The sequence below is a fragment of the Orcinus orca genome, chromosome 14, assembly GCF_937001465.1.
Source record: "Orcinus orca chromosome 14, mOrcOrc1.1, whole genome shotgun sequence".
NCBI lineage: Eukaryota > Metazoa > Chordata > Mammalia > Artiodactyla > Delphinidae > Orcinus > Orcinus orca.
The window spans coordinates 59,473,258-59,490,144 of record NC_064572.1 but is presented as its reverse complement, the minus strand read 5'-3'; the positions used below and the strand labels follow the sequence as shown (position 1 = coordinate 59,490,144).

The following is a 16,887-nucleotide window of genomic DNA, read 5'->3' as shown; positions in this document are numbered from 1 at the left end:
CCCCACCCTCGGCCCCGTGGAAGGATAATCAGAGTTGGGACAATCAGGGAGGCTCCCTGGTGGAGACTCCTTTTGAGCTGGGTTCTGGGCTGTGAGGGACGTTCCCAAGTTGGTGGTTCCTCTTAGGAGAGTCCGTTGATCTCCGCAGACAAGGACGAGTGCGCCAAGGACAACGGCGGGTGCCAGCACGAATGTGTCAACACCTTCGGCAGCTACCTGTGCAGGTGCAGGAACGGCTACCGCCTCCATGAAAACCGGCAGGACTGCAAAGAGGGTGAGGCTGGAGCGTGGCCGGGGTGGAGGGCGCAGGGAGGCTCACCTTGGCTGCCCGAGTGTGCGCATGCGTAAGAGTGAGAGCGAGGGGCGCTTCCTCCAGGTCTAGCAAGCCCCGAACTGAGGCTCAGCTTCTGCCTTCCCTCCTCCCACCTTCCTGCTCAAGAGTGATTTTCACCAGGGCAGTCACTCCTTCAGGAAGCTTGTAGGGGCCCTTGAGTGCTCTCCTACGGTTATTATTGCAAAGTGGTTAAACGCCAGGCTCCAGAATCAGACCACCTAGGTTTAAATCTTGGCTCTCCTACTTACTAGCTGTGCGACCTTGGGAGACTTAGCTAACCTCTCTGAGCTTCAGTGTCCTCTTCTGTTTCAAACGGACTAAACATACCTCCTTCTTAAAGTTTTTGTGAGGGTTAAATGAGAGCATGCTTAGAAAGTATTTCAGACAGGCTGACACATATTAAGCGCTTGAAATGTTGATAGATATCAGCCATCTATGTCATAATCATATTTACCGTTTGCAGCCTAATAGTAAAATAGAATTTGGGGAAGACTTTGCTCCCTGCTCCATTCACTACTGGGAGTCCAGACGGCTTTTCATGTCAGTCACTCTGGGAAAGGCCTTCCCATGTTCTTACCCCATCCTGCAAAGGGAGTTTGAGCATCTCGATGAACACACAGGCCTCCAGGCCTTGTCCCCACCACAGAGCCCCGCATGCACATCAGGGTGAGGGAAGATATGAAGACCTCACACCCCTGTTCTGGGATAAACATTTCAGAATTAGGAGATACTGGCTGGGGCGCCACGGAGACTGGTCAGGGCCTCCCCGGAAGGTTAAAGAATGAGCTTAGACATCTTCAGAAGCCCACCCTCGAGCCCAGCGCTGTGACCTGGACACAGGAGGTCACAGGTTGGGTTGAGAGGTGGGTTGGAAAAACTTGGAAGGAACTGTCATTCTGGAACTTAAAAAAAACTTTGTTTAGCCCCTGTGGCGTGGATGGGGGGCGGGCAGGAGGGATATAACTCCGCTAAGGTCCCATCAGGTGAGCTGTATGCGTTCCCCCAGGGTGGCAGGGAGTGCGGCACCTCAGACATCCCACGTCTGAGCTGCTGCCCCTGTTGGCGCCCGTTCTCTGTGGGGCTGCGGAGCAGAGGCAGCAATGAGGGGGAACCTCCGTGCAGCCGCCCCTCCCTCTTACCCACCCTCAACCTCCAGCTGCCTCAGCCTGAAGCCACAGGGCAGAGACAGCAGTGGTACCTCCTCAGCGCCCTCTATTTCCTAATCAGCAAGAGCAAAGGCAGGCCTGGCTCTACCCCCAACCAGCAGGTCACTTGCCATCTCTCAGCTTATTTTCTCAATTAGAAGGTGGGAAGGATTAAATGAAAGGATGCAATCAAAGTGCTTAGTGCAGTGCTCGACACAGATAGAGACAAATTCCAGCTATTGGCCAAAACGCTACTTACTAAGCAAGTCGTGGGACCGCTCTTTGCAAATAGCATGGTTACCAGGCCAACATCTGTAGCCTCCAACTGAAATTGCTTTGGAAACTAAAAGACAGAGGCATAGTGATGGAGATCTTTGTTAGCACTTACCGAGCATTTCACATGCATTATCTCATTTAATCCGTGCATCCCCGCTACAATGTTGGCGCCCCTTTTACCAATAAGGACACAAGGCTCAGAGTCCCAGAGCTTGTAGGTGGTGGCATCAGGACTTGAACAAAGGCCCATCTGACCCCAGGGCCTGTGGTCTCATCCACTAACTCTACCATATTTCCAGTGACAATCACAATGAGAATAGCAGCAGTAAGAAAGGTGACCTGGCTCCAGGAAGGCAGCAAAGCCAAATAAATCAGCAGATCTCTGAGCTGGGGGACCCTTTATTGAGGCCAAACCCTGCCCTCACATATTATGACCATGTGACAAGAGGTCAGGGAAGAGACCCACAAATGAATTACCTCTCTCTCTCTTCTGTGTCCCCCCCTGCCGTCACCCCCAGCTGGCTGTGTGCACAAGATCAGCAGTGCAGAGGGGACCCTGGTGAGCCCCAACTGGCCTGACAAATACCCGAGCCGGAGGGAGTGTACCTGGAACATCTCTTCAACCGCGGGCCACAGGGTGAAACTTGTGAGTTATTTTCAAAGTTGATGGACAACACGGACTTCGGGATCAGGCTGACACGGGTCTGAGTCTCTGCTCGGCCTCTTCCCAGCTCTGAAACGTGGGGCGGTTACTCAACATTTCCAGGACTCAGTTTTGTTATCTGGAATATGGGGCTGCTAATGAAACCTACCTCTCCGGGCTGTTGTGCAGATTAAGAGAGGAGGCACCTGAAGCCCTCTGCCCAGGGTGGTGGGTGAGAAAAGCTCTGTAAATAGCACCTGTTCACAGTGGTGTCAGTATGACCTGGCACCCATCACACAGATTTGAAGCGCTGTTTGAGATTCAATAGTTTCCAGTTACAATATTTTACAAAACAAAACAAAACATTCTCAAGGTTAAAAAAAAAAATGTAGTCAGTCAGAGGGTTGGAAAGTGGACATCAAATTTCCAGATCCCCGTGCTCACTCTAGGAATGACTTCTCGGAACATTTTCTTGTGAATTCTTCCAGAATTTCTGTGTGTGTGCGCACAGGAACAAATACGTATCCTTTTTCTTGCTCACGTTTCTCAAATGGGTTCTATTTTTCATATTCTTCTACGACTTACATTTTTTCCAGTTAACAATAGGAGGTTATGTATGCTAATTCTCTCTTGAATTAAAAATATATATCTTCCAAGCCTTTCTTTAAAGTCCCATCCACGCATATGGTTGTGGTGGTCCGCGCACATGCTCGGTTATTTCAAAAGAGAAATGAGTTTTTCCTACAAGTCTTGTTTCTCAGCCACCAGGGGCTCCCAGATCGTGGAGTGTAAAACAAGCCCTCTTGCCTTCCGGAGAAGTTGTTGTATTCCAGCAGACAAACAGGTTTTAAATGGGTCCTTCGAACTCTGGAGACAGCTAAGCTCTTCAGAATGTATATGGATGTCCCCCTGCATCATGGACCAATAATGCAGGGAGAAGGGGAGAGAACAAAGGAGAAGGTGATGATAAATAGACGATCACCCAGGGACTTGCGTGGGTCTTTACTGGCGAGAGCGGTGAGGAGGACAGGTGGATGAATGGGCGCCCAGGCTGGGCACGGGGGCAGGCCTGGGGCATCGAGGGGTGAAGGCAGGGCCCCTGACCACGGGTGCCCACGTGGGCACCTCGTATGCATGGCTGTCCGCGTAGGAAATGCTTTCGGCTGCTCTCCTGGGTCAGTCAGAACAGCCTTGAATCTGGGCGAGAGTGAATTAAAGCAAGTGCATTAGAGAAAGGCTGCCGTCTGCCGGAAGACGATCGCCATGGCAACACAAATCTCCGAAGACAGCGGGGGAATGGCGCGCCCTGGGGCTGGGGACGCGCAATTTGCACGACTGGTAGCGGCGCTTCCCTGGAAGGGCCACAAGGTTTTAGTAACTGCCCCAAACGTCTTTTCCTGTTCTCTACAGTACTGAGGAAATAAAGCAACCGCTCACAGTGGCCAGAGTGAACCCAGATCTCCAATTGATCTGAGGCACATGCATATGCGCTAGTTCTTAAATGCTTCCTTGGGAAGTGGATGGTGGGTACACTGATCATGCTCTACCTTTTTGCTACCAGAGTGTGGGCTGAATACTTACCAGGAAGCTAGTGTTTGACTGCACAGGGTTAGCCACAGGATGTCCTATGGACTTTTGGAGAGCGCCCCGTCTCCCTGGCCCACCGTCACCCTCCCATTGCATTGCTCACCCTGGTCCCACCAGCCCCCCCCTTCCTACTCCTGGCCACCATCCCTACCCCAACTCTCCGGCCCCACCTCCCTTCCTATAAGTGTGAAGAGCTTTGCCCATTTCAAAGCTCAAACACAAGATGTGTGTGTCATTCTTAAGAAAGCCAACGGCCCCTCTATTTCTCCCTCTCTACCTCCATCTCTGCTCTGTCACCCCGGGCCCCTTCTTGTGAATTGCGATCCCTTCCAACCCCCAGCTAATGTTCTCTCTCCCTCTCTGTCATTGGGTCCAAGTCTTCCGTTAAACTGTCCCCTCTCACCTTGTCCCATCCCCCTCGTAGCCATGGGCAGGCCATCGGCCAGTCCCAGCACCTGAGAGGCCCTACATTTGGGGCTGCAGAGCCTGGTTTACAGCCTGGAATTATGGGGTTGCCCTGGCCTGCTTCAGGGGACGGTCTGGCGGGGACAGAGAGGAGGGAGGCAGTATAGCCTGGTGATGGTTAGGAGTGTGGCCTGGAGTCAGGCTGGCTGGGGGTCCAGTTCAGCTCCATCCTTCTCTAGCTGTCTGAACGTGGGCAAGCCACTTAACTTTCCTAAGACCCAGTTTCCCCTTCTGCACACTGGGGATAATAGTAGCTCTTCCCTTACAGTATTATTAGAATTGAGTGAGAAAATGCAGGGCTCTGCATGGAAAAAAATATTCAACTCTGGCCAGCCACTCTCAGGACAATGACGTGGAGTAGCGCGCACTTCATGAAGCCTCGTTCACACGGTGCAGTGCAGAGCTTAAGCGCAAGGGCTCCTTGACCTCCTGGTCATGGCCCAAATCTGCCAGTGGGTGACCTTGGGCAAGTTATCCGACAGCCCCGTGCCTCAGTTTCCTCATCTGTAAGGTGGAGGTTCTCATGGTGGACACCTCACAGGGTCATGAGGATGACTACTTACAAAGCATTTAAAACAGCCCCTGGCTCAGAGTGGACACCTTGGTCCCTGCTGCTCTCATCGTTGAGGGAGAAGCCGCAGGATGTGCCAGAGGAGCACAGACACCAACAAGCACTGAAACGCTCTGACCCCGGCCATCTTATCCGCAAAGCGGTCGTGGTAGCAACAGCTCATAGGGTTGTTCTGGGGACTAAGAGAGGGGCCAGCTGGAGATCTGCTCAACAGATGTGGCCACCATCACCACGGGCTCCATGCCGCCTGCACAGCTGGCTGGGCAGGTGCGTGTCCTCGTGCCCCTTCCTCTCCCACCGCGGGAGAGGGGGGCCCGCCCCAGCTGAAGTGACCTTGCCTCACTTTCTGCTCTTCCATCCCTAGACGTTTAACGAGTTTGAGATCGAGCAGCACCAGGAATGTGCCTATGACCACCTGGAGCTTCACGATGGGCCCGACAGCCTGGCCCCGGTCCTCGGCCGTTTCTGCGGCAGCAAGAAGCCAGACCCCGTGGTGGCTTCGGGCAGCAGCCTGTTTCTCCGCTTTTATTCGGATGCCTCGGTGCAGAGGAGAGGATTCCAAGCCATGCACAGCACAGGTGCGTGGGCTGGGAGCCCGGCCTTCAGCTGATCCCCACGTGGACTGGAGATAGATGGGTGATCAAGGCAGGGGAAGGACCACCTTTAATTCTGACTATGGGGGATGAGCAGTGTATGATAACATGTCCCTTTTAAAATGAAACATGGGCAACCATAGGTGTAGGGTTGTTTTCTTTTAATGTCCTTCATTGACAACCTTTGAAAGGGGCAACCCTTTGTCGGCGCCACGTTTCTTTCCTCCCTTTCTTTCTTCCTCCCACCGCCCCCCACCCCGCCTTTAAAATTTTACTTGTAATTTTGCTGGTCTGTGAAACCCTGAGTCTTAGTGCTGAGTGGTGGAGAGTAGCCCTTTGTACCCTCCAAGGATCAGTTCCAGAAAATGAAAAGTGTTTTTGTTCCCCATTATTTTTCCTCACTTGAAATAAATAACTTTATTCAGCCCTTTGGAGGAAAATGTTTATGCATATAACTTACATTATTTACTGTGTTAAACGGAAGAAAGTCAGTAAGAACACTGGCTCTGCTCTTTAGCCATTTAAAGGATACAACCTGGGACTAGAACCCTTGAAGCAGCTTTGACTCTCTGATCCTGGCCCTCTGGCAAAGCGGTGACTGTGCAGCCCACTCAGAGTCTGAGATCATGATGACGATCACTGTGAGGTTTTCTGATCCCTTTAACAGCCCCTCCTCCCAGTTTTTTCCCAGAACCAGAGAACATGAATCAGGTGAGACAAAATGACAGCCAGCACCTTCTCCGTCTGGCTGGCCCTTGCCTGGGAGAAAACTCCCCACCGTTCACGGCTGCGTTGTCACTTCCCCGGTGAAGTTTAAAAGCCACTAACTAGTGACTTCACCCTCTTGTCCCTGCGGACTGAGTGTGGGTGCTCAGGGTAGGTCAGGGTCCTTCAGGCAATGGGGGCACACTCAGGTAGAATCGTTAATTGAGGAGAGTTTAATAAGGGACTGTTTACAGAGGGGTGGGCAGGGTGTGAGGACACCATGGGGACAGCGCCGCGACCAGGGCTAGGTCGCAAGGCTGTTACTACCCCTGGCCTGGATACCAGAGGAGGGAACGGTTCCTGGAGCCTAGAGATAGAGGGGAGCAAACAGAGGGCCCCCCAACAGGAGCGAGGACCAGGCAAGGAGGGGGCCTGGGATAATGCCCTGACCTTCCTCCTCCCTCCTGTGATCTGCTGGTGTTCCCTGTGGCTGGATCATGAAGGCAAAGGGCTCATCTATGTAGACCCAGAGGTCTGCCTCCAGGGGCCCAGAGCAGGTGGGGAAGAATGGAGAGGGGATCTGGCAGGATGGATGGAAGGCATCCTGCCCTGCTAAGTGCCCATTTCCTTGCCAGCCACGTCTCAAGAATTTGAAATTTCCCAAAGACAGCTCAGACCTGGAAGAAATTCTAAGCTAGAGCACACATGGGATTAAGAGTTGGCAGTCGGACAGGACTGGGGCCAGGCTGGACACGGAGCTCCAGCTGGGCTGGGGAATGTTACCAGATAGTGTGGAAGCCACGCCAGAGGGAGGAGGCATGGAACACATTGAGGACCTGCTGTGGAGGAATTTGCCTTCAGAATTTCTGTTGCTTTCTAATTTCCCATCCCTCTCATTTACACATTTTTATTATGTGGTCTCTAGCAGCCTAGACACATGGTAGGATGGGACTCAGGCCAACCAGAGTTACCGTCCCAGTGAAAAAACGCAGAAGCCAAGGCTACAGAATACAAGTCCAAAGTACACGGCGCAGCTCGCCTGTAACACTCACAGGGGTTTCAAAGTTGGCCTATAGTTAGGCTCTCAAATGCAGGCTCCAGCCAGGTCTATTCTGAGGTTTCTGGTTTGAGCGCTCACCAGCAGTTTTGATGTGCTTTTGGTGCCCTCTGCTGGCAAAATAACGAATTACAGTAAGTCGGCCGCGCAAGTGTGAGCCCTTTTCAGATGCTTCTAGCGCTTCCACGCAGTAAAGTGGTAATGATCCGTCACATCCCAGCGACCAGGCGGGCAAATCATCCATTGGCCCCAGGTCTCCATAACTGGAGAGGGGAAAAGGCTTTTGTCAGTAGCACGCCCCGGTATTCCCCGAGGCCTCCTTATGGCCCAATCTGGGAACACAGGACCTTGGTTTGTACGTAAGGGTCAATTTGGACTCGCCAGTGAGCCCTGAAACTCCTGGATCTCTTTTACTCCTCTGTAAAATGGGCTGATGAAACTTTCCCGACCCTTCGCACAGGGCACACACCAGGCTTTGTGGAGAAAACTGGCCTGTACGCAGGGTGTGAAGAGAAACGGGGGGCCGGGAAGAGGGGATGCAGAGCGTGCGCTCTCTGTGCGGAGGGGGCATCGCGCTTCTCTCTCCGCTCTAGAGTGCGGGGGCAGGCTGAAGGCCGAAGTGCAGACCAAAGAGCTCTATTCCCATGCCCAGTTTGGGGACAACAATTACCCGAGCCAGGCCCGCTGCGACTGGGTGATCGCGGCGGAGGACGGCTACGGCGTGGAGTTGATATTCCGGACCTTTGAGGTCGAGGAGGAGGCCGACTGTGGCTACGACTACATGGAAGCGTACGATGGCTACGACAGCACGGCGCCCAGGCTCGGCCGCTTCTGCGGCTCCGGGGTGAGTCCCGGGGATGCGGGGGAGGCGGGCCGCGGAGCTGTTGGGTCAGACACACGTGCGTCAGGGTCCCTGCTGCTTATCACACCAGCCAGGAGGCCCGCTCTGCTGGAGCACAGAGGGAAACTGGAGGGTAGTCGCAGAGGAGGTTGGGAGGTACCGGGAACCTAATACCGAGGTCAGCTAGGTAAGAGCAAGACCTTTTTAGGACTGCCTAGTTTTGCAAAGGGTTTGTCTCTCCCCGCCCCCCTAGCCCCCCACACCCAGTTTTCTTTAGCCTTCAGGCTTTAAAAAAATTTTTTTTATTATACTTGTGCATATTCCACATATTCACAATTCTCTCTCCCAATAAAACCAAATGCCTGTGAAAATTATGAATCACTCTTTTACTCCAAACATATTAGTTATGCTCAAGGTCATGATCATTTTTCTCATTATCACCTCTTTCCTGGGCCACCTCCTCAGGACAGGGCAGGCCTGTTTTGATCACTATTTCCCCAGCGCCTGAAATAGGGCCTGGCACGTAGTTGGTGCTCAGTGAAAGTGTGTGGACCAGCCAGTTCAGTGTCCTGGGCCCTCTCTGGCTGTACCATGCTGGGCACTGTCCACCTCCAGGGCTGATCACTCAAGCTTCTTTGCAACTGGCTGGACTTACATTAAATCATTTTGGAGTCATTAGTGCTTGTGCTAAACAGAACCTCAAACTGGCATTTGCATGAGTCTTTGAATAATTTCCCTTCATCTTCTCTCACCCTCCAAAGAAGAAAGGATGCCGAAGTGTGACTTAGCTGATGCAGTGCCTTTGAGAGCTGAAGTCTTTCAAACTGTGGGGTCCACATGCAGAGGAAAACCTTGGAGGTCCTGAGCAGTGAAATGTACGGGAAGCCCAGTTTGGTTCCGTTAGAATCTGTCAGAGAGCAGCCTCAGAACCTGGCTCCCCTTCATCCACCACCTGGCAAAACCTTTCTGACAAATGTAGTGGCTCCGTCCCATGTTTTGTCCTTGGACAGGACATGGACCTCAACAGTGGTCTTTGTCTTAGGTCTCCTGGAAGACACATCACAGTGGTGACCCTAGAGCTGGGTGATTCATGGTATACACTTTACAGTGAGAAAAACCTGAGCTTGCAGCCTATCTAGTTGTGTGAACTTGAGTCTCATCTCAGTTTCCTCAAGTACAGAATAGAGATAGAACCTGCCTTACAAAGTTGTTGTAGCGTTTACATGAGATGAGATCTGAAAGTGCTTAGAGAAGTGCACTTAATCAATCTATGCACTTAATAAATAACAGATTCTATATGAGCTATGCATTTCAGATTGTCTTTGGAAAAGCACGGCTGGGGCAGGGGGCGGGGGTGCTCTCTAGAGCAGATTTTGAAAAGCTTTCCTTTGAAAAAGAGCTTGTTTTGTTGCCCTTCAGAGCCTCTGGTGCCAGGGATGCCTCGCGGCATCATCAGCCATCCTATGACTTTGTGTAAATTTCTGTCTCATTCTCCTTATTTTAAACTCCAACCACAGCCAACTGGCTTAAAGTCCCTCTGGTTTTCCTTTCTCCTCCCCTCAGCCATTGGAAGAAATCTACTCTGCAGGGGATTCTCTGATGATTCGATTCCACACGGACGACACCATCAACAAGAAGGGCTTTCAGGCCCAGTACACGAGCACCAAGTTCCAGGATGCCCTGCACATGAAGAAGTAACGGTTGTGCTTGGAAAACAGGAAATGAGAATGTTTTTGTTATAACAATGGCAGCTTGTGAATTTCCTTAAAGCAGTGTGCAGTATTATTCTCAAACAAAAACTCAGAATCTAGCCTTGGAGGTGTGTGTATCTGATGAAGTTCGGCCAAAACAAGGAGAGAAGATGTTCCTTTGATTCCAGCTGCAATGTTATCAATCATGGAGTTTTTAAGATTTGATGTCCCTGACTATTCAAGCTATGCCTGTTCATTCTCCTTGTCCCTTGCTCCTATGAGGTAAAAGCCCACTCTTGGGTGGGTCCTTCCTCTATTTCTGGATGGGCTTCCATAGGTGTCAGGCAGTGTGACCGTGTCCTGGAGACTCGGATCATCTTCTGTCTACACCGCGCAATGAGGATAAAAGCCTGGCCATAGCGCAGGTGCTCCTCACAGCTTTGGCTGGAGACTTTTGCTATCTCTCTGCCAGGGACACGTCACCCATGAAACCTGAGAATATGGGCGTCAGGACTAGAAAAGGCATGACAGTAAGCAGTGCACAGAGGGAGCTGGTGTGTGAGGATCCCTGTCACGTAGCAAGGAGACCTCCAGCCTTTCCTCTGCATCATCGGCTCTCCCTGCCCACGTTGGGCTCCCCCATCCCTAACTGCATTAAAGGACTAAGGCATCTGCTGTAACTTCAGCAGAACATTTGCTGGTGAGAGTCCCTAATCTGCCAGGAAGACATCCTGACTTGTCCTCCTGCCCTTGCTGACTTGGAGAAGACTCCGCCTGGCCTTGGGATTCCATGGGCTGAGAACATCTATTCCTCCAGCTGTAGAGGCACTTGCTGTGGTTGACCTTGACTCTTGACAGCCAACTCAAACTGCATTTGCAAGACGTGCAAAGACATCTTATGAGGGACCATTCAGGTCCCTCGTGGGGTTAACATCATTGAAAACTGGTTAATTATAAGTTATGTAAGAATCAACACCTTGTGGAACAAGTCTACTGTGACTGACTTCCTGAAACCAGTAGGGTTCAAGAGTGCATGGGTGACGTTGCTCAGGCTAACTAGCACTCAGTCACCAACCCGCAATCAGAATTCACCACACTTGGCACTTGTCCTAGAGAAGTGTAGAGGATGTTGTTTACATAATTTTGAAACCTCCAGGCGTACTTTAAACAGTGAGGTAGTTTTGAATGGCATTTCATTAAGGCATCTATGGGCATTATGAGCTAAAACCTGTGGTATGTTAGCTTTAAAAGAGTATTTATGTTGGAATAATTTTTAAATAATGTTTACATGACCGTAAGTCCCATGTGGTTGGTATCGAACACAGGACAGCACACGAGAGGGTTTTCGGTGAGAGCCGAGATCACTCCCAAACACCAGAATTCCCTTGGGATGAATCAACCTCATTTGAAACAAAGTATTTGTAAAAGATTAAAGGTGATATTTTTTAAAGATCAGAATACACTCCCAGAGGACTATGTCTAATTAAAATGATTGCTGGGAGTTTAAAAAAAAAAAAAGATGAAAAAAGAAGAATACAAAGAAAGGTAGAAGAAATGCATGGGACTATTTTTTCCTTAAAACAGCAAAAAACAAAGTATTATTAATAATAATATATGTCTGTATATATGTATGAATGTAAAGGATCAACTGTCAGAGCCTTAGTCAATGCAGTGTGATAAATACTGACCCACTGATTTGACCGAGTGGGCCCTTCTGGACTTGTGCTGTGTTTTATGGGTCTTCTTTCACCAAGCTATCTCTTGGCCTTTCTTGGCCCCGAAAGGAGGTCCAGCCTACATTCTTATATTGTGATCTATCACAGCCCCTGTATCCGGGGGATCTTTGATTCAGCACGTAGAGCAGCTTGTCCCTGGTTCAGGCCTTACCCGCCTCATAGGGTGGATTCCATTCCTCTGATTTCTGTGTTTTGGTGGCTTTTATTTTGCCCCATCTGATCTTCAGAGTTGAAACTGAAATCAGGATGCATAAGGTGACTGGTAAGGGTCTCTCTCCAAGAACATGAAAATTCTGTAGTTTCAGCCTTTAGAAGTCTGAGTAAGATTAATGAATTCCCTGGAAGAGTGAGAGGGAGTCAGAAACAGAGTCAGCTCTGCCTCAGTATTTGCCACCCTCATGAAACAATGGTACTTATTTTTCTCTCTCTAGTATGAATATTTTCAAAAACACAACTTCAACAATTAACAACCTGTGGCCAATTTGAAACAATGGGACTCTTATGAAAACCTTTATTTAGGCCTTCTGTGAGTGACGTATTCCTAGAAAAGACAAGCTCTGATTCAGCTGGGGCTGGCCAGACCACTCCCCTTGGAAACTCAGACTCACAGGACGTACGCACAGTGCAGGTTCTGCAACGAACGTACAGCTGGCTTCACGAGAGAAAGTCCACTCAGCAGAAAGACCCAGGCCCCTGCCTTGGCTCTTCCAAATGCCCAGTGACCTTCCTGCACATATCCCAGGGGACATTACCCCTGCCTGCTTTGTCCTTGGGGCTGTCACAGAGCTCCAAGAAGACTGGCTTCAGTTCAGAGAATTATCTTGATGACCCCATGAAATATTTGGGGTCTGGGTCTTCAGCCTGGTCCAATTCTAGTGTAATCTGGTCTAGTAGATGCTAGAACCTGGATCCCAGGGCAGGGTAAGGATCTGGAATTAACTTCAGCTTGTGGAATTTCTCCAAACAGTAAATGAGGCTGTGCATCGATTCACTGTAAGACTATTTTCCTCTAAAGTTAAGTTTCCTATTACTCATGAAATGCTCAGCCTGGTTAAATCATTTGTAAAATCTTGTTAACTAGCAAATCACACTGGGGTTTGCATTGATCTGGTCTATTTGATAAATCTCAGATAATTCGTGGTATTGTTATTGTCCAGTGTGTCAACAAGTGTTCCTTTGGCTTCAGCAGATGTTTTTCAAGTTTCCTTTGTAGACTGAACTTCTGAAAAATAATCCCAAATGCCTAGAAGGATTCTTTATAAAGAAAAAAGAAAAAGAAAAACCGTTTAGAGCATTATCTATAAATATATTGTATTTTTTATTTTGTGTAATTGTACATTTCATGAAATGTTGTCAGTTTCAAAGGGAAAGGGGAGAGGAGCTAACATATGTCTAGAAAGAAATGTTTCATTAAAGAATGAGGATTTATTGATGTGTCCTGTGTTTGTATCATAAGTTCAGACAAGATCTTTGTGATCATTTTCTCCAATACCACGAGAACTTGGGGAGGAGATAAAAAAAAGGGGACCCTCTCTCTGGCTTTCTACTCTCTGGTGAGTACCCAGTGCCTGGCTCCAGAACAGAGCTCCTTGTTGGACCCAGAAAGTCATGAGCAAAGCCAAAGAGGGCTTCAAAGTTGCCGCCTTTCTTGGACCCAAACAGTCTGGAAATTGACAACATGAACGTTGTGGCGCTGGTTGCAGCTGTAACAGTGCTAGATGTGGTAGACATCTTCCGTTTGTCCCTCAGCAATTCTCTCCACCTGGTTTTGAGCCTGAGGACCACATGTGATGTCTAAAACTGAAGGTCACGGCTCCCATAAGGGGGCTTTCTCTCTGAACTCGGGCAGCCACTCCTTTCACTTGTCCCTTCAGACCTGGGGGGGAAATGACACTCTGCCCGTCTAACCCTCGTGCTGCATTATTCCCCAAGGGGAACCTTTATAAATAGTCCTTTTAATAAGCCCCCTTAAATATAGCTAGTTGAGTATATCACTCATTTCCTGTGGGGGCCCTGGCTGATACAGGGTCCATTTCTAACACAAGGACAGAGACGCCGTCTGATCAAGGACGGTCTTTTGGGGTTGACCAGATGAAGAGACTTTAGGGTGTGTTTGGAGTTTTGTGGGTCAAATCAGGGAAGGGTAATATGGCGCCATGTTTTTAAAAACACTCAGTCTTAATGCAGAACTAACACACGCAACTGTTTTGTGCTATACGTAGAGTGTCAAGGCTTTATGCCTTTTCTGCCCTTTTGCAGTCACCAGTACCTAAAGGATGAGCCCCAGTGGTGCAGGGGTATGAGTGCTTTATGTATCTGTCAGGATAAGGTAGCTTATGCCACCACAACAACAAAAAACCCTCACCTGTCAGGGTCTTTACAGAAGAAAGACTTATCTCTTATTCATACTACGTGTTCGTCTCTGGTGTCTGGAAGCCCTTCCACACCGTCCTCAGTCAGGACTAGGCTGATGGAGCAGCTGCTACCTGGAGCCTTGCTGATTTCTGTGGCAGAGGGAAAGAGAGCGTGACAAATCATACACTGCCTCTCATGGCTGCCTGGGAGTGACACATCACTTCTACTCACATGGCATCGGCCAAAACAACTCGTAACTCACGTTAAGAATGAAGTGAACTAGAACTGTCTGGTGGGTCCCACTAATGATTCTCACGTGGGACATTCATAGGTCAGGAAACGACCAGAATCCTTCTGTTTGTTTTCACAGTTTACCTCATCACTACTTCCCTACTGATATTTCAGATAAAGATATTTTAAAACCAGAATAAGACCACCTACTATTTGGAATGGACCAGCTTTTTAAACTGACCAGTTGTCGCCTGGCAAACTCTCCGTGTGATCGGGCTTGTACAGGTTTAAATACAAATGATTAGAGAATCGCAGGGTTGGCAGCTCTAACCTCTCACCCGCTAAGGGCATCTCTTCTACAGTTTCTAAGGTGAGAATTCTCAGATCCGATACCTTCCAGAGGAAGTGAGCCGATAACCTCACTTTGCCCATAACCTCTTCTTTGCGTGATGATGTCGAGTTCCCTTTGCAGAACTATCTCCTCTCACATTGGAGGGACCCACGTTGGGCAGACTGTCAGCCAGGCCTAGGTCCTGCTTGGGCACATGACCCAAACCAGACTGTTACCAACCAGGGTCCCTGGACTCTTTGATCAATAGAAATTGATAGGAGGCCAGATGAGAAATTCAGGCAAGGCCTTACTGGGACTCCTGCTGCAGCGCCAGGGAGCGAAAACATGGAACAGGTTCTCTTGCTCACTCTCTGAGGGGGCGAGCTCGTCCCTTATAGGAGGTGAGGGTAGGGGTCAGGCCAGAAGGGTGACTTAGGTGGTCTGCCCACCCCGCTGGTGGTACCACGTGCAGGGTGTATGCACAGTACCCTGCTTCTGCTCGGACATCTCAGAAGTGGCAGCTGGGTTTTTTGGTCTTTTTGTATCTTGTTGTTCATGATTTGCCCCAACTGCACATGCACACAGTTATTTTTAGCCCCTTATAGTTTCTTTGTATTTTGTTGCTTGAGGAGAGTTTTGTCCAGGTGCAAGCCCTGCAGCAAAGGGCCCCAGGTCCCAGATCCCAGTCTGTCTCAAGACCAATCAGATCGTCTTCCTGGAACTGGAGTCCTGGTCAAGGGGCAAAAGGGCCAAGCTACTTCGGAGCTGGTTTTCCCTGGGAGGATATCCTGAGGGGACTATCTAGGAGTCCTTGCTGCTGAAGCCTCAGGAACAACCCAGAGCTGGGGTCCCTGCCCTCTCTTCTTTCTGTGAGCTCCCCTACACTCAACCAACCAATTCCCCTTCTTCTTAAATTAAAAAGAGTCTGTTTTAAAGCTTATGACCAGAGAACCATGACTGACCCAGACTCTTAGGCCAGAGCACCGTCTGACTGGAGGTCTTAGCAATTCTTCTAAAGAAGTAATGTGTCCGTCAGAGGGAGAGTTGGTGATCAGTGGACGCATAGCAAACAAAAAGAGTCCAAAAGGACCTTGCTGGCCTTGCCCGTCCACAGACAGCCTAGTCAGAGGGAACAGGGGCCACCAACTCAAGTTCCTTGGTCCAGCTCTCTGGTCCAGGTGTGAGTCTATGCCCACCAAGCAAAGTTAGAAGCATAGTTTATACCAGTTGTGCTGATTTAAATAGTCCAGTCATTGTAAACTGTATTTTCTCCACTTGATAGATTCAGGCGGAGGCTGGAAGAAGTTACTCTGCTTGCCTAAGACCTCACACGGTCCAGAAGGGCGGCCAAGGCTTTCCACACAGGCCTCTGTGAACTGTGCTGTCTCCCCAACATCCAGGCACCTGTGGAATCAGTTTAGCCGTCACTGTGGCGTCTTGGGGACTGGAAGCCCCATGAGGCAGAGGCCACGTAGGTCTTATTCAGCACAGCATCCCAGTGCCTGGATCCCCACACCCCGTTTTCCAGTATCACCTGCCTAAGCAGATGGTGCCTCCACGCCTGTTAGTCAAGCCCCAAACCCAGGAGTCGGCTTCATTCCAATCTTCCCCTCCCCTTCTCTCCCCTCCCCTTCTCTCCCCTCCCCTGCCCCACATTTCTTCCATCGTCAAGCCTCACTGCCTTTATCCCCACAATAAGCCACAAACCCATTGACTCCTCTCCATCTCCACTGTCCTCGTCCCAGGGCAGCCAGCCTCACCACTCACTTGGGCTCTGCTAACCAGTCTCCAGGTTAACACTTGTGTCCCCTATAAACCAGGCTCCACAGAGGAGCCAGGTAATATTGTCAACATCAGTTAGATCATCCCCTCTCCCTCTCAAAAGCCCTGAAAGTGTTCCCATTGCTCTACGGTGGAAATCTTACCGTGCCCTGCCTGCTCACATCACGGGCCCTTAGCTCACTCTGTCTTTAACCTCTTCCAGGTCCCTCCCTGCAGGTACACTGGCCTCCCTCTGGTCCCAGCGCACGAAGCCTGCTTCTTCCCCGGGACTTTGCATTTCCTGTTCCCTCCGCCTGGGACCCTCTTCTCAACTTTCACGTGCATCTTAAATGTCAGCTCTCAGAGACGTCTAAAGCAACTGCCTCCTGGTCACCCCAGTCACTCTTCCCTGACACCCCGCTTGCTCCTCCACAGTGGTTTTTGCTGTTTAGTTCAGATTGTTGTCCGTCTGCCTCGCTGGAACATACATTCCCTAAAAGTTCGGGCCTCATTTGTCTTTATCACCAAGCCCAGGACAGTGCTCAGAATAATACGTGACATAGAG

At 50.0% G+C, this 16,887-nt stretch overlaps 1 protein-coding gene across 1 annotated transcript in view; it reads left to right on the top strand.

Annotated features, from left to right (window-relative positions):
* Positions 1 to 10,691, top strand: part of TLL2 (tolloid like 2) — a 130,331-nt gene extending 119,640 nt beyond the window's left edge. The window contains exons 17-21 of the mRNA XM_004268391.3: positions 149 to 274; positions 2,274 to 2,401; positions 5,386 to 5,599; positions 7,970 to 8,220; positions 9,781 to 10,691. Of these exons, the coding sequence (XP_004268439.1) occupies positions 149 to 274; positions 2,274 to 2,401; positions 5,386 to 5,599; positions 7,970 to 8,220; positions 9,781 to 9,915 (854 nt within the window). The 3' untranslated portion in view covers positions 9,916 to 10,691. The remainder of the gene's footprint in view (positions 1 to 148; positions 275 to 2,273; positions 2,402 to 5,385; positions 5,600 to 7,969; positions 8,221 to 9,780) is intronic.
* The last annotated feature ends 6,196 nt before the right edge of the window (positions 10,692 to 16,887 follow it).